The 18438-nt window shown below is 31.4% G+C and overlaps 2 protein-coding genes across 3 annotated transcripts; both read left to right on the forward strand.

Annotated features, from left to right (window-relative positions):
• The first annotated feature begins 313 nt into the window (after window positions 1-313).
• On the forward strand, window positions 314-2083 carry LOC107175952 (E3 ubiquitin-protein ligase RSL1-like). The gene is made up of 3 exons (XM_052442675.1): window positions 314-557; window positions 733-1132; window positions 1966-2083. The coding sequence occupies exons 1-3, from the start codon at window positions 314-316 to the stop codon at window positions 2081-2083; spliced, it is 762 nt and encodes a 253-aa protein (XP_052298635.1).
• An 8384-nt stretch (window positions 2084-10467) lies between these two features.
• LOC102617543 (putative DNA (cytosine-5)-methyltransferase CMT1) lies at window positions 10468-17053 on the forward strand. 2 transcript variants are annotated; one of them, XM_025095778.2, is made up of 22 exons: window positions 10468-10826; window positions 10917-10960; window positions 11247-11349; window positions 11447-11554; window positions 11638-11757; window positions 11865-11964; window positions 12114-12283; window positions 12410-12475; window positions 12583-12846; window positions 13771-13829; window positions 13909-13975; window positions 14062-14161; window positions 14279-14391; window positions 14468-14536; window positions 14609-14695; window positions 14789-14876; window positions 15444-15562; window positions 15652-15756; window positions 15850-15893; window positions 15986-16055; window positions 16138-16241; window positions 16641-17053. In XM_025095778.2, the coding sequence occupies exons 1-22, from the start codon at window positions 10542-10544 to the stop codon at window positions 16816-16818; spliced, it is 2463 nt and encodes an 820-aa protein (XP_024951546.2). In that variant the 5' UTR covers window positions 10468-10541; the 3' UTR covers window positions 16819-17053. The 2 variants fall into 2 exon arrangements, with proteins under 2 accessions (XP_024951546.2, XP_015383373.2); XM_015527887.3 differs by having other exon boundaries at window positions 10469-10826; window positions 14062-14391; window positions 16641-17052.
• Window positions 17054-18438: the final 1385 nt, after the last annotated feature.

The following is an 18438-nucleotide window of genomic DNA, read 5'->3' on the forward strand; positions in this document are numbered from 1 at the left end:
CCACCACGATTCCATGAAGTCTAATTTTGTGGACAAGTTATTTAGGAATATTTTGTCATTAATTCAACTTTTATATACTCACGCGTGACCCAACCGGAGTCAATGCCAGAATTTTGGAAAGATTTAATAAGTAAAATTCTGAGATATTATTGTACTTTATAAGTCTAGTATTTTTTTATTATTAAAAGAATCTATTTCTTATTCAAATTAAAAAATTTTCCATGTTGAGTCAAATCGTGTTGGTTTTGGAGACACAAAACCTAAAAATAGGGTTTAAGTAGAAGAAGGCACAAACACCATCAGCGTAAAAATAATGGAGACACAGAAGATTCCCCAGATTGAGATTTTAGACCTTGAAGAAGAAGATGAAATGATTTTCTTCAATCCCACTTCACAAAATGGCAAAACAAAGAGAATTGAAATTTCAGTTCAGCATTATTGCAACGACGAGAGAGGCCCTACCAAGGCTTCTCAAAACATTATTAATCTTGAAGACTACTATGATGACGATGACGATTTGCATGTACTTAACTTTGTGCCTAACAACACTCCTTTTGGTAAAATAAATTAAAGAGGCCCTTTTCAATTCACTCAATGACTGAAAATGGGCAGTCTTCAAATTCCGAAAACCCCAGCCCGGTTTTGTTTGCGAGATTTGCGTGGAACCCAAGTCACCAAATGAGTCCTTTACAATCAAGGGTTGCTTTCATTCATACTGTACCGACTGCGTAGTCAAGTACGTGGCCTCAAAGTTGCAAGAAAGCATTACAACAATCGGCTGCCCTGTGGCCGGTTGCCAAGGCTTGTTAGAGCCCGATTACTGTCGGAATATACTCCCACAACAAGTGTTTGATAGATGGGGGAATGCTTTGTGCGAGGCAGTGATTCGTGAGGATCAAAAGTTTTATTGCCCTTTCAAAGATTGCTCTGCACTTTTAATTGTTGATAATAGAGGATCTAGAAAGGCCATAAAGGAATCAGCATGTCCTCATTGTAACAGAATGTTCTGTGCCCAGTGTAAGGTTCCTTGGCATATTGGGATTCAGTGTGCGCAGTTTCAGAAGAAGTTGAATGTAAATGAACGTAACGACAATAAGTTGATGAAATTAGCGGAGAAAAAGAAATGGAAGAGGTGTCCTAATTGTAGCTACTATGTTGAGAAGACATACGGTTGCGATTATATTAATTGCAGGTCAACTTTTACGGCTTTAATTTCTTGGATTAATTTTTCTTCATTTGTTGGTTCTTACTTTGAATGTGGGGTTATCAAACTGTTAATTGTTAACAGTGCAAATGATTTTGGGTTTTCTCCGATTAGTTTTGAATTGACTAATGACTATGATATCGCATGTAATGTAAAAAGAAAACAAAAACAAGATGAAAACATTCAATAATGATAATGTAAAAAAATGAAATAAAATAAAATAAAAACTCTGAGTTTCTCTATCAAATTGTCACTTTCTAGTTGAACGAGATTATAATGTCTTAGGGTTCATTTGATTCAAGTTCTGACATTGTAATTTGATTCAAGTATTATATTTGAGTCGGATGTGTCCTATGATGTATTATTATTATTATTATTATTATTATTATTATTATTATTATTATTATTATTATTATTATTATTATTATTATATATATATAATCTTTCTCTAGTGCCGTCGCCCTCTTTTTTTTTATGCCTGTTAAATTATGTGGTTTAATAGAGTTATGTGTGTAGACACACTGTTAAATCAAGAGGTTTAATAGAATTATGTGTAGAAATGCAATTAAACCAAATGATTTTATAGTAAATTAAAAACTGACTCTATTAAACCACATGGTTTAACAAAGTGTACACATTACAAAAAAAAAAAAAGCGTCTGCATTTGAAAATAATTATACACACGTGCACACATAAAATACAACCTCCTCTCTCACCAGTTATTTTTTCCGTTGTATTCCCTTGTGCTGCTATGTTCCCAGGTGTGGAGCAACATTTTCCTACGGGAAAGGAACATTATTGGCCAGCAGCAATGTTGCACCTGTAAATCCCATGTTTCCAAGGTATGCTAATGCTGCAGATTTTGCACGCAGACTATAAATCGATTGGTATCAATCGTCTTAAGTACCCTATCCAACTAATTAATTTTCCCAACTTATTGAAAACAAATTGTTGTTAACGAATGCTGCAAATTAATTTTCTGCAATACAATTAGCTGTTATTGCTTTATGCGATTTTTTCTTTTCTAGTCTGATCACGCGGTCTTGAAATTAATTTCATATACATAATGGATTATTACTGACTGGAATTAATCTGCGCATTTCTTTCTCACAGCCAATGAAGTGAAAATAATAATTATCTTAATCTATGTTTTGAGAATTTGCGCTGAAGGGGCTTCAAATTGACCTACATCATCCATGTCAAGCTACATCAGTGATTGTGTAATTGGCACTGCCTTGTGGTTGACGTATACAGACTTCAAAATGAATGATGCTGTGTCCAATCCATCAGTTGAAATTTTCGAGAATAATTTACACAAATAGTCTTCACAGATTTCATATTTGTTTTTACCACATAAAATTTCTTGTTAATTTATTTTAACATATTTACTAATTAATTTATTATATTTCTTTTAATGCTAATATTATTTTTTTTCTATCAATTAGATGTAAGTGGTGTAGAGTTTGCCAAAGTGTCTCCCCAATTATAAAAGGGAACTCAGTCCAAAAGTCAATTTTTAAGTTTGTAATCAAAGGGTAAACTGGTAATGATACCCTAAAAGGGGTTTTCCCATCCAAATAAATGAAAAAGGAGCATAATATTCCAAATCGCTCTTCTAGTACAGTAAAGCAAGCAACTTCTAGAATTACAGTCTCCAGTAAATGATTCAAGTAATATTGAAATTTCATAATGATAAACATATTGATTCTAAAAATTATCGATTCATTAAATTACTATTAAGGTAAATAATGTTACGCACCCCTCTTTCCAGAATTCTTCTAAAATTTAAATTAGTCTTCTAAAATATCCTTGAAATAAATTTAAAAAACTAAGGGTGTTCACCAAAATTTAGAAAATATATTTATGTGAAATTTAAGTTTTGGCGTTGGCTCCTTATGCTAACAAAAAATAGAAAAATGAAGAGAAAATAAAATACAATTAAAGAGGAAGTGTGATTAAATTTGCAGAAGAAATTTTACGGGAGAAAAGAATAAAGAAGATAAGGCTTTATTTATATTTTCAGATGTGGATGGAAAGTATAATTGAAGAGAATGTATTAAATTATTTTAAAAAATTAACTAATTATTAATTTTTAATTAAGGTCAATATTAGAAATATGAAAGTTTAAGAAGTAAAATACTGAAAGATAATAATTTGAAATTCTAGTATTTTTCTTATTATACAAAAGAAAAAATTATTTTCCTTAATCAAATTAAAGGTTTTTCTTTTTGAATCAAATTGTATTGGTATTAGAGACGCAAAACCTAAGAAATAACGCCAAAAAAGAAGGCATCAATGGGCCTCTGGCCTAATGGGAGAGTTTTTGCACTTACAATGTTAAGAGTAAGGGTTCGAGCCTTCATAAAAGTATTTAGAGGGTTAGTTTCAATCTTCCCTCAATTATTATATAATTAAGTGGAGACATAATCCCCTCGAATATTTGAGAGGGTTTGAAGAATTGGGATTAATTTCAATCCTTCCTCAATTATCATATAATTGAGTGGAGACACAGTCCCCTCAAATATTTGGGAGGGTTTAAAGAATTTGGACCGTGCTTCAGAGGAGCTTCAGAGGAGTACATGCCATGACAAAAGTCCCAGTTATATAATCTGTTTGTAAATACTAATTGTAATACCTGATATAATATCAGTAACAGTCCTGTATAACAATATTAAAAAAAAGCCAAAAAAAAAGGCAAAAAACACAATCAGCGGAACCCCATATTGAGATTTTAGATCTTGGAGAAGGAGATGAAATTATTTTCTTCAAACACTTCACAAAAGGGCAAAACAAAGAGAAGTGCAATTTTAGTTGAGCTATACAATGAAGAGAGGAGCCCCACCAAGGCTTCCCGCTTCATTAATGCTGAAGACTGCTACGATGGCGATGATGATTTGCACCCTTTTCAAATCATTCAATGACTCATGAATGCGGGTAGTCTTCAAGTTCCAAAACAACGAGCCTAGTTTTGTTTTTGAGATTTGCGTGGAACCTAATGGCCTGTTTGGTATTGTTTTTAAATTTGTATTTTTTGAAAATAAAAATGGTGTTTTGCAGTTGCTGTATTTCAAATTTAAATATGCGTATGATATTATTTTTTGTATCCTATATTTTAAAATTGAAAACAGTAATATGCGTTTGGTAGACAAAGTTGAAAATGATAAAAACATAGAATATGAGTTTAGTAATATTTATTTCAAAAATAGTTTTTATTAAGCATTTACATTATATTTATAGTTATAAAATAATTATTTAGCTAATACATACACAAATACAACAAAATAATTTTAACAAATTTATTATAAAAAAATTACATGATGATTTAAAAAGATAAAAACTGAGAATATGTGTTTGATAGTATTATTTTCAGAATAATTTTTACTAAACATTTAAGTTATAGTTAAAGAATAATTGTTTAATTAATTAATACATGCACAAACATACCATTAATAATTTTAAAAAATAATAATAATAATAAATTACATGATGACAGTTTTAGTATTAGCATTAATGAAAAAAAGTTTTATATCGTCATTGTTTTTACATTATAATTAAGCTATATATTGTAACACATATAAATTAAACAAAATAATTATTTAAAAAAATACATGATAGACATCATGCTTTAACAAGTGCTGGAGATAAATCAAATTCAACAGTGTACAAGGTTCTTGTAAATTACACTTATTTTATGAAAATAAGCTCTAATGACAACAATGTCAACTACGAGCCTACACTTTCGCCGTGCAGCAAAGATGATTACAGTATGTCAACAGAGTTTGACAAAATTTCAGCATGTAGTTTCTTTACCAACACAAACCATAAAACTGCTACTACAGAAATAGAGAACAAAAAAGATTGATAGAAGAAAAGCAAGTGCCATGCCAAAGAAAGGATGAACTATATTTGTTTGTCCTTGAAGCTGACTGATCCCAAACGAAATTGCGAAAACCATAAGTCCAAGTTAAGCCAAGAATCCATATTTCCTGCATGTGAGTTATTAAAAATGAAATTAAATACATATATGAATCATCAAAATTAATTGAGATTGCTCCCCTAAACTTAATAACCAGCAATGAAACTGGTAAGCTAATAATGTGTACATTGATAATTGATGCTACTTTTCAATTTGGTGACCAGTAATATATTTTCAATAAGGAAGTTCAAATGTGTGACCTATCTAAGCAAGTAAAGTAGTAATCTAGTGAGGGTTATTCACCCAGCTAAACAAACATAATTTTTTTAACAAGCTATCATCTTGAATTGCTAATTCAAATTCGACACATGTATGCACAGATGCACAAGAACAAACAGAATTTTGCACACCATTTATTATAATAATTGAGCAGATTATTTTGCTTTTATTATTATTATTATTATTTCATATAACCAAACACTTCTCAATCAATTTCATACGATTGTAGTCAATGCGAATATAAGTAAGAGAGCTCATACAGGAAATAAGAATTAGGATTCAAGGATTGCTCTCATTCATATACCGACTGTATGGTCAAGTATGTGGCCTCAAAGTTTCAAGAAAGCATTACAACAGTTGGCTGCCCAGTAAGCACCGGTTGCCAAGGCGTGTTAGAGCCCCAGCACTGTCGCAATATACTTCCACAACAAGTGTTTGATAGATGGGGGAATGCTTTGTTCGAGGCTGTGATTGATGATGATCAAAAGTTTTATTGCCCTTCAACAGTTTCTCTGCCCTTCTGATTATTGATGATGGAGGATCTAGAAAGGTTATAAAAGAATCAACATGTCCTCAGTGTAACAGAAGGTTTTGTGCCCGTGGTGCAAGGTTCTTTGGCAAAGTTTCAGAAGAAGTTGAATGTTAATGAAACAGACCATGATGACATTAACTTGATGAAATTAGCGGAGAAAAAGAAATGGAAAAGGTGTCCGAATTGTAGGTACTATGTTGAGAATTGTACGGTTGCGATGTTATTCTTTGCAGGTCAGTTTTCTTAGTCTTAATTTCCTTGGATTTATACTTTTTTATCTGTTGGTTCTTATTTTAGAGGGTAAAAGTTCATTTAATCCTTATATTTTAATATTAGTATCCATTTAGTCCATGTATTTTTAAAAATGCATCGAAACATCCCTACCATTAAAGTATTAATGCCCCTACCATTACTTTTTATTTCTTTTCGCTTACTTTTACAATATTACATTTTTATAATAATTTTTTGTTTGGACATTAATAAAAAAATAATAATTAAATTACCAATTTAACCCTAAAAAATTATATTAATTTTTAATTGTCAAAAATTGTATGCAAACTACCAAGTGTACAAATGGTGCTTACAAAAAAATTAATATAATTTTTTTTAAAAATTTTCTAGGGTTAAATTGGTAATTTAATTATTTTCTTTTTATTAATGTCCAAACAAAAAAAATTATTATAAAAGAGTAATATTGTAAAAGTAAGTCAAAAGAAATAAAAAGTAACGGTAGGGGTATCAATACTTTAATGGCAAGGATGTTTCGAGACATTAGGGACTAAATGAACACTAATCTTAAATATATAGAGACTAAATAGGCTTTTACCCTATTTTGGATATGGGGTTTAAAAAAATCGTAAATGGCTGAGGATTTTCGATATTTGGTTCTTTTTTGTTTAATAAGTCAACAGTGCAAATGATTTTGGGGTTTCTCTTATTAGTGTAAAAGCGATTATAATGGGAAAAAATTTCAGTATGCAAAAATTCAATAATGAATATGAAAAAAAAATTACTTCAAGTTTCACATCAAATTGCCACTACTCCTAGGGTTCATTTGAGTCAAGTATGGAGATTGCCATTCACCAAGTTAACTAGTTTTGAGGGTTTGGCCTTATTATTGATCAAAACTAGCAAGAAATTTTAGGAATAACAATTTTAACCAAAAAATTCAGTAAATACTGTAGTTATTTATTGGAAATTATTTTAGCTTAATCCCATCCTCGAAAGACCTTCAGATATCATGCGGTTGCCGTTCAATAATCTTCCCCTCTTGTAGCAAAATATAGATCCGCACCTACGAACAGTATCAGCGCAATGGAATAAAAAGAAAAAATAGTAGTAAGAGAAAGTAATATTATATATATATATAATATTACTGTGAATATTATTTATTTTGTTAGGGTTTATGATAAATTTTCTAAAAATTACGGTGTGTAAGAGGAATTTCCAGAGGCTCTGCTATACTGCCACTAATTGCATTTAAAAAATACTATTAAGAGTGAATGATAGCATTTTAATTTTTAGGCAATGCTAAGTTAGTCAACGTTAAAAAAAAGGAAAAAAAAAAAAGAAATGGGTAACGCTATAGCTACTTAATTTGTATTCCAGTTAATCTACCATCTTATGCATCGTTCATTAATTAATTTTATTCGTAAAAATAAAATAAATTAATTGATATCGTGCATGTGGTAGTAAATAACATCAAATGTAATGAAAATTTCAATATCCCAAGTCCCAACTGATTTATCATAGCATTAGTGAAAAAGAAATTACTTTGAAATACTACAAATTATACAAAGCTTTGAATTACCACAATTTCATATACCAGATGGATTAATTACTGAATGGAATTAATCTGTGCATTCATTTCTCAAAGCCAATTTAAGAATCAAATTAATTCTTTTAACCTTTGTGGCATTAATTGTAAAATTGATTATCTAAGCATAGGACTATTTGGATCCTAAAAATTACTCTAAACACTCTAATTTAATACTTTTAAGGACAATTTATTATAAATCAAATATTATATAATTACTTTAAACACCCATATAGTACACTCATTATTTAATTTAGGGAAATTATCAGCCATATACCCTTAAATGACACCAGTATCAAACGTGCTACAACCCTTTTTAAGTGTATCACTCGTATACCCTAAGTTGACAAAACACTTCTGCCATCCACCGATCCGTTAACTGCCGTTTGCGAGCGCTGACATTATAAGGGTAATCTAGTCTTTTTTAAAAACGACATGTCATCCCATTTACATAGTAAAAAACGACATGTCATATGATATATTTTGATAAAAATGACATGTCATCCCATTTATCAGATAATTGTTAATAATTACTAAAAAAAATAAAAACTACTTTACAACCAAATCTACTCCTCCAAAATTTAACCTAAATTATTGAAGATCTACTCCTCCAAGATCCAACTTGAATTTTTTATGGTATAATATGTATAATTATAAATAATATGTTGTTAATAATTTTTTATGGTATAAGATGAATTTTTTTATGGATAATTGTTAATAATATGTACCATTAATAATTCATATTTTTTTAATAAAAAAATGTATTGTTAATAACAAAATAAAAAAATTATGTATTGAAAATTTACATTAATTTTCAAGGCAAAATTGTTTTTTTACCTCATTTTGAGTTTAAAGGGTAAAATAGTCATTTTGTTCAAATTCTGTTAAGTTCTTAACGATAGTAAACGGAAAGGTGGACGCTAGAACTCTTTTGTCAACTTAGGGTATACGAGTGATATAAGCGAAAAGTGTTGTAGTACGTTTGATACCGGTGACATTTAAGGGTATACCGGTGATAATTTCCCTTTAATTTAAAACTTTTATTTCTAATATCTTAATTAATATTTAGATGAACAGCCAAGAAATCAATTTTGAGAACAATTTTAGCTACAAAGTATGTATGATACTTTTTATTTTTAAAAAATAAAATGATAACAAAAATATTGTAGAAGAACCTTTTTTTTTTTAATTTTGGGCTTTAGTCCTTCTTCTTCAATCTTCATCTTCTTAATCTCTTTATCTTCTTCTTCTCCTTCTTTTTCTTTTTCGTTTTTGGTGTAGTATTTAAGGAATATTTTTTATTATTATGTTCTCATTACAAGTTATTTTAGGTGAAAAAATCAATATTGAGAAAATAAACAAAAAATTAATAATTAAAATGATGTCAAACAATTTGTTTATAACTTAACTTGATTATATCGTTGTAAGCATATGTTAAATCTCTTAAAATTGATGTGCTTAATAGTTTTATTAAAGTATTAAGTACATAAATTTAATTAACTTAAATATTTTAAGTAAGGTTACTTTTGGAATTTTAGATAGTGTACAAAGTAAAACTTAATTTTTTGAGTGATAATACAGCCACAAACTCTAGTACAAATTTATTTTGTACAAACTCCTTTGGCCTTAACTCATAGGTTGAATAAAAATATAAAATAATATAAACAAATAATGTTCATCAATAGATATTTAATTCAACCAATTAAATCATGCCACATTAGTTTATACAAAAAAAAAAAAAGTTTGTATAAGAGTTTATACAGAGTAATAGAGTGCTCAAAGTAATAGTTGAAATGCAAATAGGCCCACCATTGTGAAAATCAAAATTTGAAATGTTGTTCCTTTTTTCTTTTTAAAATTAGATATTGATGGGGTAATGTTACTAAAAGTGATTTTTAAAAAAATTTACCAAACATCGAAATTAGATTTTAACTTCCTAAAATCACTTTCAAACATCTCAACAACAATCGCAAAAAGGCCCTTAGTCCAACATCAACTTTTGAATTTGTAATTGAAGGGTAAAATTGTAGTGATACCTTAAAAGAAAATTTCTCATCCAAAATAAATGGAAAATTAAAAAAAAGTAACGGAGCGGTCCTCTATGTATATGTTGTTGAAACATAAAAATCTACATGATCATAATCATAAAATCACAAGGGTGTTGATCTCGATGTTTTTTCCCCTTAAAATATAGTGATATTGTAATGTGTTGCATTGATTGATTGTCACGTTGGACGATACTTTTGAACTATTTGTATATGCTCCGGTGTACGATTTCCTTCAATTTAAGATGATGCTATAGATTTTCTTATTGATAGTCCGAGCTTGTTTGTTTTTTGATCCAATACTAAATAAAATTCAGTTTTCGTCATTAATTTGTTTTAATATTTTTGTTAAATTAATATAAAAAAATTTGCTAAATATGTTTAAAGAAAATTAATGCACAGCAGAAATCAGCAACGCAATATCGCAACGTACGTTTTGGAATGGTGATAAAGGCGATGGGCCTCGATGGTATGAGTCAAAAAGCCTAATGGGGGCCACATAAATTTCGGAATGGGATCAAATTGTCTAAAAATTAAACCCAGATATGTATAAGTATATTTAATAAACGTTTAAGGGTTTCAATGAAAATATAGTCTTTCCCGCTCGTTCCGAAAATTCAAATTCCCTTTTTAAAAATCCCTAAACAAAAAGGAAGAAATTTTCCTAAAATGTTCCTTCATCTTCTACCATTTTAGAATCCGAAATAAAACAATGGGTCGACGTCCATTTTAGAATCCGAACTAAAACAATGGGTCGACCCGTGAAGCGGACGTCGACCCAAGTAGCTGCAGAAGAATCCAACCATTCCAAAGCCAGGAGACGGAAACTAAACTTAGCAGAACAACAACATCAACAGCAAGAGGAACAACGAGAGGACGAGGAAGTGAAAGAGGAGCCGGTCGAGCTGGTGACCCGAGTCAAGAAGAAGACCCAGAAGAATAAGCCCGACTCCGACCTCTTTTTTGTGAGCCCGCCAGTCTCGGCTGATGAAGCTCTCAAGAGATATCCTGATAGATACAAGTACTCCTCAAAGGTTGATTTTTTTTTTTTTCATTTTTGTCCTCTTTTTTTCTGTAAGTGTTTTTTGGGTTGTGTTTCCTGAACTTTGTTTTTGTGTTTTAAGGGTCATAAGAAGAAGAAAGTTGCTGCAGGGGTTTCCTCTATTGGGTAACTTTTTTCACCATCCTTTAATGATAATTTATTACTTTTTTATTTACTTTTTTTTTTTGAATATTTGAAATTGTATTAGGCTACTCTTTATGGGGTATGTTTGTGAATTGTAACTATTGCTTAATTTTGAAAGCACAGCAGCATAATTTTACTTTGCTTAGTTGCTTTTGTTTACTTAGCACCTTCTTATTTTATCCAATATCAACTTTGGTTTAAAAGCCACACAGCCACAATCCTAAATATACCCAGTCTTGTGTTGATTTTAATCGTTTTGTGGGCGTAGAGCTTTGAATGAAGAAGAGGAGGTTCTGCAAGCAAGGTGTCATTACACCCAAGCTTCAGTAGATGGCTGTTTGTACAATCTTGGTGATGATGCTTATGTCAAAGTAAATTCTTATTTCTTTCTCTTGCTATGTTTATTCTCTCTTCATTTAACAATTGTTTTCTAATTCATACTTCTATATTTCGTTTCTTTGTTTGAAGGCTGAGGAGGGAGCTGTTGATTACATAGCTAGAATAGTCGAATTGTTTGAATCTGTAGATGGGGAACCATACTTTAAGGCTCGATGGTTTTACAGGGCTGAAGACACTGTGAGATTATTCTACAATTACTTAATAATATCCTCACATATTGTTTTGTTGGATAAAACTTGTAATCTTTGGTTTAATTTCAGGTCATTAAGGATCTTGCATGTCTTGTTGACAGAAAAAGAGTATTTCTTTCAGATGTCGAAGATGACAACCCATTGAATTGCATTGTATCTAAAGCTAAAATCGCTGAAGTGGCAACCAATGTAAGACCATCATATGCTTGTTTCTTCTGTTATTTCACCTTTTTTATTGTTAAGTAGTTGCTTGCATAAGATATTAATGACCATAATTAGTTCAATTAACTTTGCAGATGGACCTGGAGGCAAAACAAAAAAATATTCCTCCCTGCGATCTATACTATGATATGAAATACACATTGCCTCATTTGACATTTTTAAACATCAATAATGGTAATTTATGTTGCCCTAATGTAGGAGTTTTACAATGATGAGACAACGTATATATTGACAATTTTTTTTCCTCATGGCATTCAATATTGTGGTTTTCCTTATCACAATCTTCATTTATTGAACTTTTCTGTTTTACGTTGGTAATTCAGAAAGTAATAGAAGGGATAGTGATGCATCGTCAACTATTTCAAGTGAAACTGGCTCAAATAGTCCAATTGGGCAGCCTGAAATGAGTTTGCTGGACTTGTATTCTGGTTGTGGAGCCATGTCTACTGGTCTATGCATTGGCGCATCCTTATCTGGAGTAAAACTAGTCACTGTAAGTCAAAATCTGAAACTTGATGTTTATTTTCATCAACTTATTAATTAATATACTTGTATTTATGAAAATATTAAAGGCTAATGTTTTTGCTAATTTGGTGTGTGACGTATTTTGTTCATGTAGCGGTGGGCTATTGATATAAATCCTCATGCGTGTAAAAGTTTGAAATTTAACCACCCTGAAACAAAGGTAAAATATCTTAAAGTATTACTTATCTGTTACTACACTGAAGAGTGAAGATTTATTATTTCTTTTATTTTAATGTCTTCAAAATATCTCCGCTGAATGATGATCAGGTTAGAAATGAGGCAGCAGATGACTTTTTATCTCTACTGAAGGAATGGGCAAAGTTGTGCCAGTACTTTTCTATATATGATACTGATAAAGTACCTGAACAAAGTTTGAATTTCATGAGCGAAGAAGAAGAAGAGGAGGAAGAGGAAGAGGAAGAAAATGATGATGACGCCAATGTTCCTAATGAAGAATTTGAAGTGGAGAGGTTAATAGCTGTCTGCTATGGTGATCCGAACAAAACAAAGAAACCTGGAGTGTATTTTAAGGTATACATATTTGATATAGAAAATGATCAGTCATCTTGGACAACTTTATTTTCCTTTTTGTTGTTTTGCTTGACTTTTGGTTACATTGTATTCTCATCATTGTAGGAGCGTTGCTTGATTACAAGTTATCTCACTTTGTGCCATTTGATTGATTCATTCTGCTATCTAATTGGTGAATTGGAGCATCTCCTTATAATAGTTTTACTAATTAAAATGCCGGTGGTTGTCACAATAAGGGAGCACTGAAATTAGAATTTTGCTTCTAAAAATTACTGATGAAGCACTACTTAACAGTAGATATGGAATCCATCTTTTCTTTTGATAATGAAAGTGATCAAAGTTTGTAAAATGTCATTGCCCTGATTTCAGTAAAGTTTGCAATTTACTGCAAATTGCAAAATGCAAAGTTTATCACCTCTTTGCATTTTGCAATTTTCAGTATATGACTGCTCTGAAAATTTGAACTGGTGCTAATAAATTTTACCACCAAGAGTTCTTAAGATAAACTAGGACTAGCTCCTATTCATGATAACTTAAAAGAGTAAAAATTCTTTAGGAGGGTGTATTGTAGAGCAATTAATGAATGACTTTCAGTTATGGTAGAAATTTTACTATCTTGGTGGTGAAACTTGATTAACAAAATGTTTTCATAGTGGGTACATGTACTTTTAGGAGGGAAACTTGTAAGAGGTCCGATTAGGGAATGTGCGGATCCTTTGAGATCTACATGAGAGCATAAGATAATGAGCTCTTATGTGGTGATATGTCTAAAATGAAGATCAACTGTAGCTCTAGTTTGCAAGAAAACATGTGTATTCTGAGGGTTAATGTACCCATACTATTTGCTCGATCTGCAACATGTTTATTTAAGTTTGTTAAAAATTTGCTACACTGTAATAAATTTCATTATTTAATCACGTTTAGGTGCGGTGGAAGGGTTATGGTCCAAGTGAGGACACTTGGGAGCCGATCGAGGGCTTGAGGTACTTTATTTCATTGCTATTATTTTTTCCTTCTTAAGACGTATGCCAAATGATTTGTCTCACTTTATACGTTTATCAGTAAATGCAAGGAAAAACTGAAAGAGTTTGTGACAAAAGGGTATAGGTCAAACATATTGCCTCTTCCAGTAAGTCTCTAATAATATATCTCATTATGGCTGCATTTTCTGTTTTTAAATTTCTTATATATTGTATGTCCTCCTTGCTTTTGTAGGGAGATGTTGATTTTATTTGTGGAGGGCCCCCATGTCAAGGGGTTAGTGGCTTCAATCGCTTCAGAAACCCACAAGCTGCCTTGGAAGATATTAAAAATCGTCAGCTACTGGTGTTTATGGACGTTATTGAGTATCTAAAACCAAAATATGTTCTAATGGAGAATGTTGTAGATATTTTGAAGTTTTCTGGTGGATTTTTGGCTCGTTATGCTGTAGGGCGTCTTGTTTCCATGGATTATCAAACACGTTTAGGGATTATGGCTGCAGGATCTTATGGTCTACCGCAATTTCGTTTGCGAGTATTTTTATGGGGTGCCCGTCCTTTTAAGGCAAGTGCATTTCAGTTTTATCTTGACGGGACATAATGAGCTTTGAGATCCCAATGGTTTTCCCTTTTATTCTCAGAAATTACCGCAGTATCCTTTACCAACTCATGAGATTGTGGCCAGGGGTGTCATACCGAATGAATTTCAGGTATGTGAGTTATTAAACCTATGCTTTTGTCATTACCAGAACATATTTAATTAATACTTACCATTCTTTCAGGAAATTATTGTTGCATATGCGAACAATCAACCTTGTCAACTAGAAAAGGGCGTTCTTCTTAGTGATGCAATATCGGATCTCCCACTCGTATGCGTTCCTCTCAAATTAATTCATGCATTCATAAAGCTTGAAGGTTGCTTAAGCTTTAATTTTTCAAAAATTTTCTTTTTCTTGTCATAGGTCACTAACAATGAGAGTGAAGATGAAAGGAAGTATGGGACCGTAGCTCGGACAGAATTTCAAAAGTATATCAGACTCAGAAGGCATGGTGAGCTTATAAGAATATAGTTTGTTCTTTCTATCTCAACTGTTAAAAAGTTTCTTTTATTTGCATTTATTATTTTTTTCTTTCATTATTATTTCAAAATTACCATAGTTTACTTCGTAATACTGAATTTTTGTGACCTCCATTAAGGTAAAATAACTGTTGTAGATAGAAACTTTTGAAGAAAGTTTGTGAGTCTTTAATAACAATGAATATTTGGAAGATGCTGAAAGGATTGCTTAAATGATCGAGTTTTTAAGATTCTTATAGATATGTTTATTAACTGATGAAATTCATGTTATCTGATGCTTCTAATAGTTTCCCCCTTTTTCCAAATATTATTTTTTGGGATGAAATAATATTATCTGATGAAATTCATGTCATCTACTATGCCTTGCTCATCTAGTTTGAACTTGCATAGTGTTCATCAATTATATTCATGTATTGGAAATGTAACAATCGGTGCATCAGTTAACCTTTGTACCCTTGTCTACATAGTTTGAAATATGAATCTCGTAAAAGAACAAACTTATGAATGTTGGAATATGATAATCTCGTGCCTCTTTGTAGATGTGGTTAATCTTTCTTCTGCTCAAATGGCATCACGTCCCTCTTTGTTGTATGATCATCGTCCTTTCCAAGTGAACAATGATGATTATGAACGAGTCTGTTGCATTCCTAAAAGGAAGGTTTTATTTCTGTCTGCTCATGGTCTTTGGCTTATACACAAGTGCATACTTTTTTTTAAAAAAAATTTTTGCCTACTTTGTGTTTTTAGGGTGCAAATTTCAGGGACCTACCAGGTGTACTGGTTGGTCCAGACAACAAGGTACGATGGGACCCATCAATGGAGAGAGTGATGCTTAAATCTGGGAAACCATTGGTACTAAATTGCTAAATTGTGCTTAAAACTTTTTTTATTTTGTAAAAATTTCATGTCTACATAATGAAGTTATTGATTTAATTACTCGTAAAGGTCCCTGATTACGCCATGAAGTTTGAACATCAATCATCAACCAAGTAAGAGCGATATATTATAATCTTAAATTTGAGCTGTCTTTAACTTGTTATGACTTCATTTCTAAATCATCTTATATGTTGATTAAATATAGACCGTTTGGCCGTCTATGGTGGGATGAAATTGTCAATACAGTAGTGACAAGAGCTCAACCTCACAATCGGGTTAGTATCTGTTAATAAACTATTATGCTATATTTATGTTTGTGTTTACTCATACGCCTCTTCATTTTACCATTTTTGCTAGATCCTTCTTCATCCTTCACAAGATCGAGTACTGACTATCCGTGAGAATGCAAGATTGCAAGGGTTCCCTGACTGCTATCAACTTTTCGGACCTGTGAAGGAGAGGTAAATGAAAATAAATTTGATCGCTTGTTAAAATATTCCGTGACTGCTACTTGCATCTTGTTGACTTGTCTCTGAGAGAGCATGGGAATTATTGAGGTTTCCTACTTGCATTGCCATTGTTTTGTTGAAAATGCTTTTGATCTTTGCGATCTTGCTTCTGTCATGTTGTCACCCATTACTGCTTCTATGTTATTTAAAATGGCGTTTTAAAACCTGAAATCAGTCATCAAGAACAGAATTACTGGAGGATCTAGATTGTTATGGGCAAACAATGGAAGCATAACATCTGCAAAGACTTGCTTGTCTTTGATGGACAACTAGCAAGTAAAAACCTTGTTTGATATGGTGCTTTTGGAAACCAATTTGCAATCCAATTCAATATTACTATTCATTTTGCAGGTACATACAAGTTGGGAATGCTGTAGCAGTTCCAGTTGGTATTGCATTGGGATACGCTTTTGGTCAAGCTTGCCAAGGATTAGCCGATGATGATCAGCCATTGACTACACTCCCTTTCAAGTTTCCCAATTGTCTTGCACAGTCATCTTCAACGCTTGCAGAAGAGGATTCTGATTGAAATTGTAAGGAAAACATAAATATGATTCATCAAATTATACTCTTGTTAGTCGCTAGTTATTACCAATTTGATTTTTGATTGGCTATTGATGTACGGACAAGCATGTTCAATGCATTATTTGTTATTGAAGATGTTTCGAGGCAGGAATTAGAATATGTTGCATCTTTTAGTTAGTGTTTTAGATATGCATACTTTATGCTTTTTCAGTTTGTAATCACATGGATCAAATTAAAGGTTTAGTTTTTGGGGTTAATTTTGACATCAATCATAATTGTCTATATCATTATTGAAAGGGTGTTAAAGTAAATGCCAAAAGGATGATTTTTTTTCTTCTCTTGAGTGTGAGGGATGTTTATGAAAGTGACACCATCATATGGGATCGTGTCATACTATTAACGTATTGTTTGAATTTATTCACCAAATATCACATAATCATGCCTTTTATACAAGTGTATGTATGTAGACGTAGTACATACTCTTATATGTAGCCATGAGATCGAATCATGTCTTAGTAAAGGAAAAGTTGCTTCTTGTAATCTTATACTACGTTCTTTGATAAAGACTTTCGCTTTTTGCTTTGAAATGGCAACTACATAATGAAGTAAAGACTTTCGCTTTTCATTCTTTAGTGGCATTCTCGGATGAATTGACACATTTTGTGACCCCATGCTTAAACCATATGGTGCTTTTTATCATCATTGTTCCCATTTCCATTCTGCATTTGGCTTTTAGGAATTAAGGGCAAGCAACTTGCAAGCTTCTTTTTGTCACCAACCCAAAAGGCCAAAACCAAATAAAGGAAAGCAACTCTCATTAGATCGGTGTGCTTCATTTTCTAGTCTAAAACAAAATATCAAACGTTAATTGATTTGATAAATTTTCAAAGGATAATGAGGATGGAAATTGCACGAGAATCTATCTGGATAAAAATAAAACCTTTTTTTTTTGGGTTTTTAATTCAAAAGAGAGAAATATAAGTTGTATTTTACTAATTAATAGAAATAGAAAAATTTTAAAAGCATTTATTAGTAGAGGGGAAAAAATTATGAAAAGATTTAAGACAAATGTCACTAGTATTTTCTCAAATCATGAATGGTTACTACAAATATTAGACAACAAAGAGACACGCGTAATTTATTGAAATTTCCAATTCAGTTGTTAGTTTTTCATTTTTATGATATAAGTTTGTCTTAATTTTATTTTATTTTTGGTGAATTACATAAGTGGGTCACTTGTCTAAAGCTGTGCAGTCAATAACTACCGACATTGTTATATACTAGTCTTAATCAAGCAATTATCTAATAAAATCAGACATCATATATTGTTTCAATAATAATAATAACCCACTCGTATGTGTTCCTCTCGAAATTAATTCACGAATTCATAAACATTGAAGGTTGCATAAGCTTTCATTCTTCAAAAGTTTTATTTTCCTTATCATAGGTCACTAAACATGAGGGTGAAGATGAAAGGAATGGTGAGCTTATAAGAATAAACTTTGATCTTTCTATCTCAACTGTTGATCAAAAAGTTTCTTTTATTTGAATTTATTATTATTTTTTATGTCCCTACTATTTCTACATCAGCATAGTTTACTTGGTAATATTAAATTCTTGTGGC

The sequence above is a fragment of the Citrus sinensis genome, chromosome 5 (assembly GCF_022201045.2).
Source record: "Citrus sinensis cultivar Valencia sweet orange chromosome 5, DVS_A1.0, whole genome shotgun sequence".
In the NCBI taxonomy this organism is placed as follows: Eukaryota; Viridiplantae; Streptophyta; class Magnoliopsida; order Sapindales; family Rutaceae; genus Citrus; species Citrus sinensis.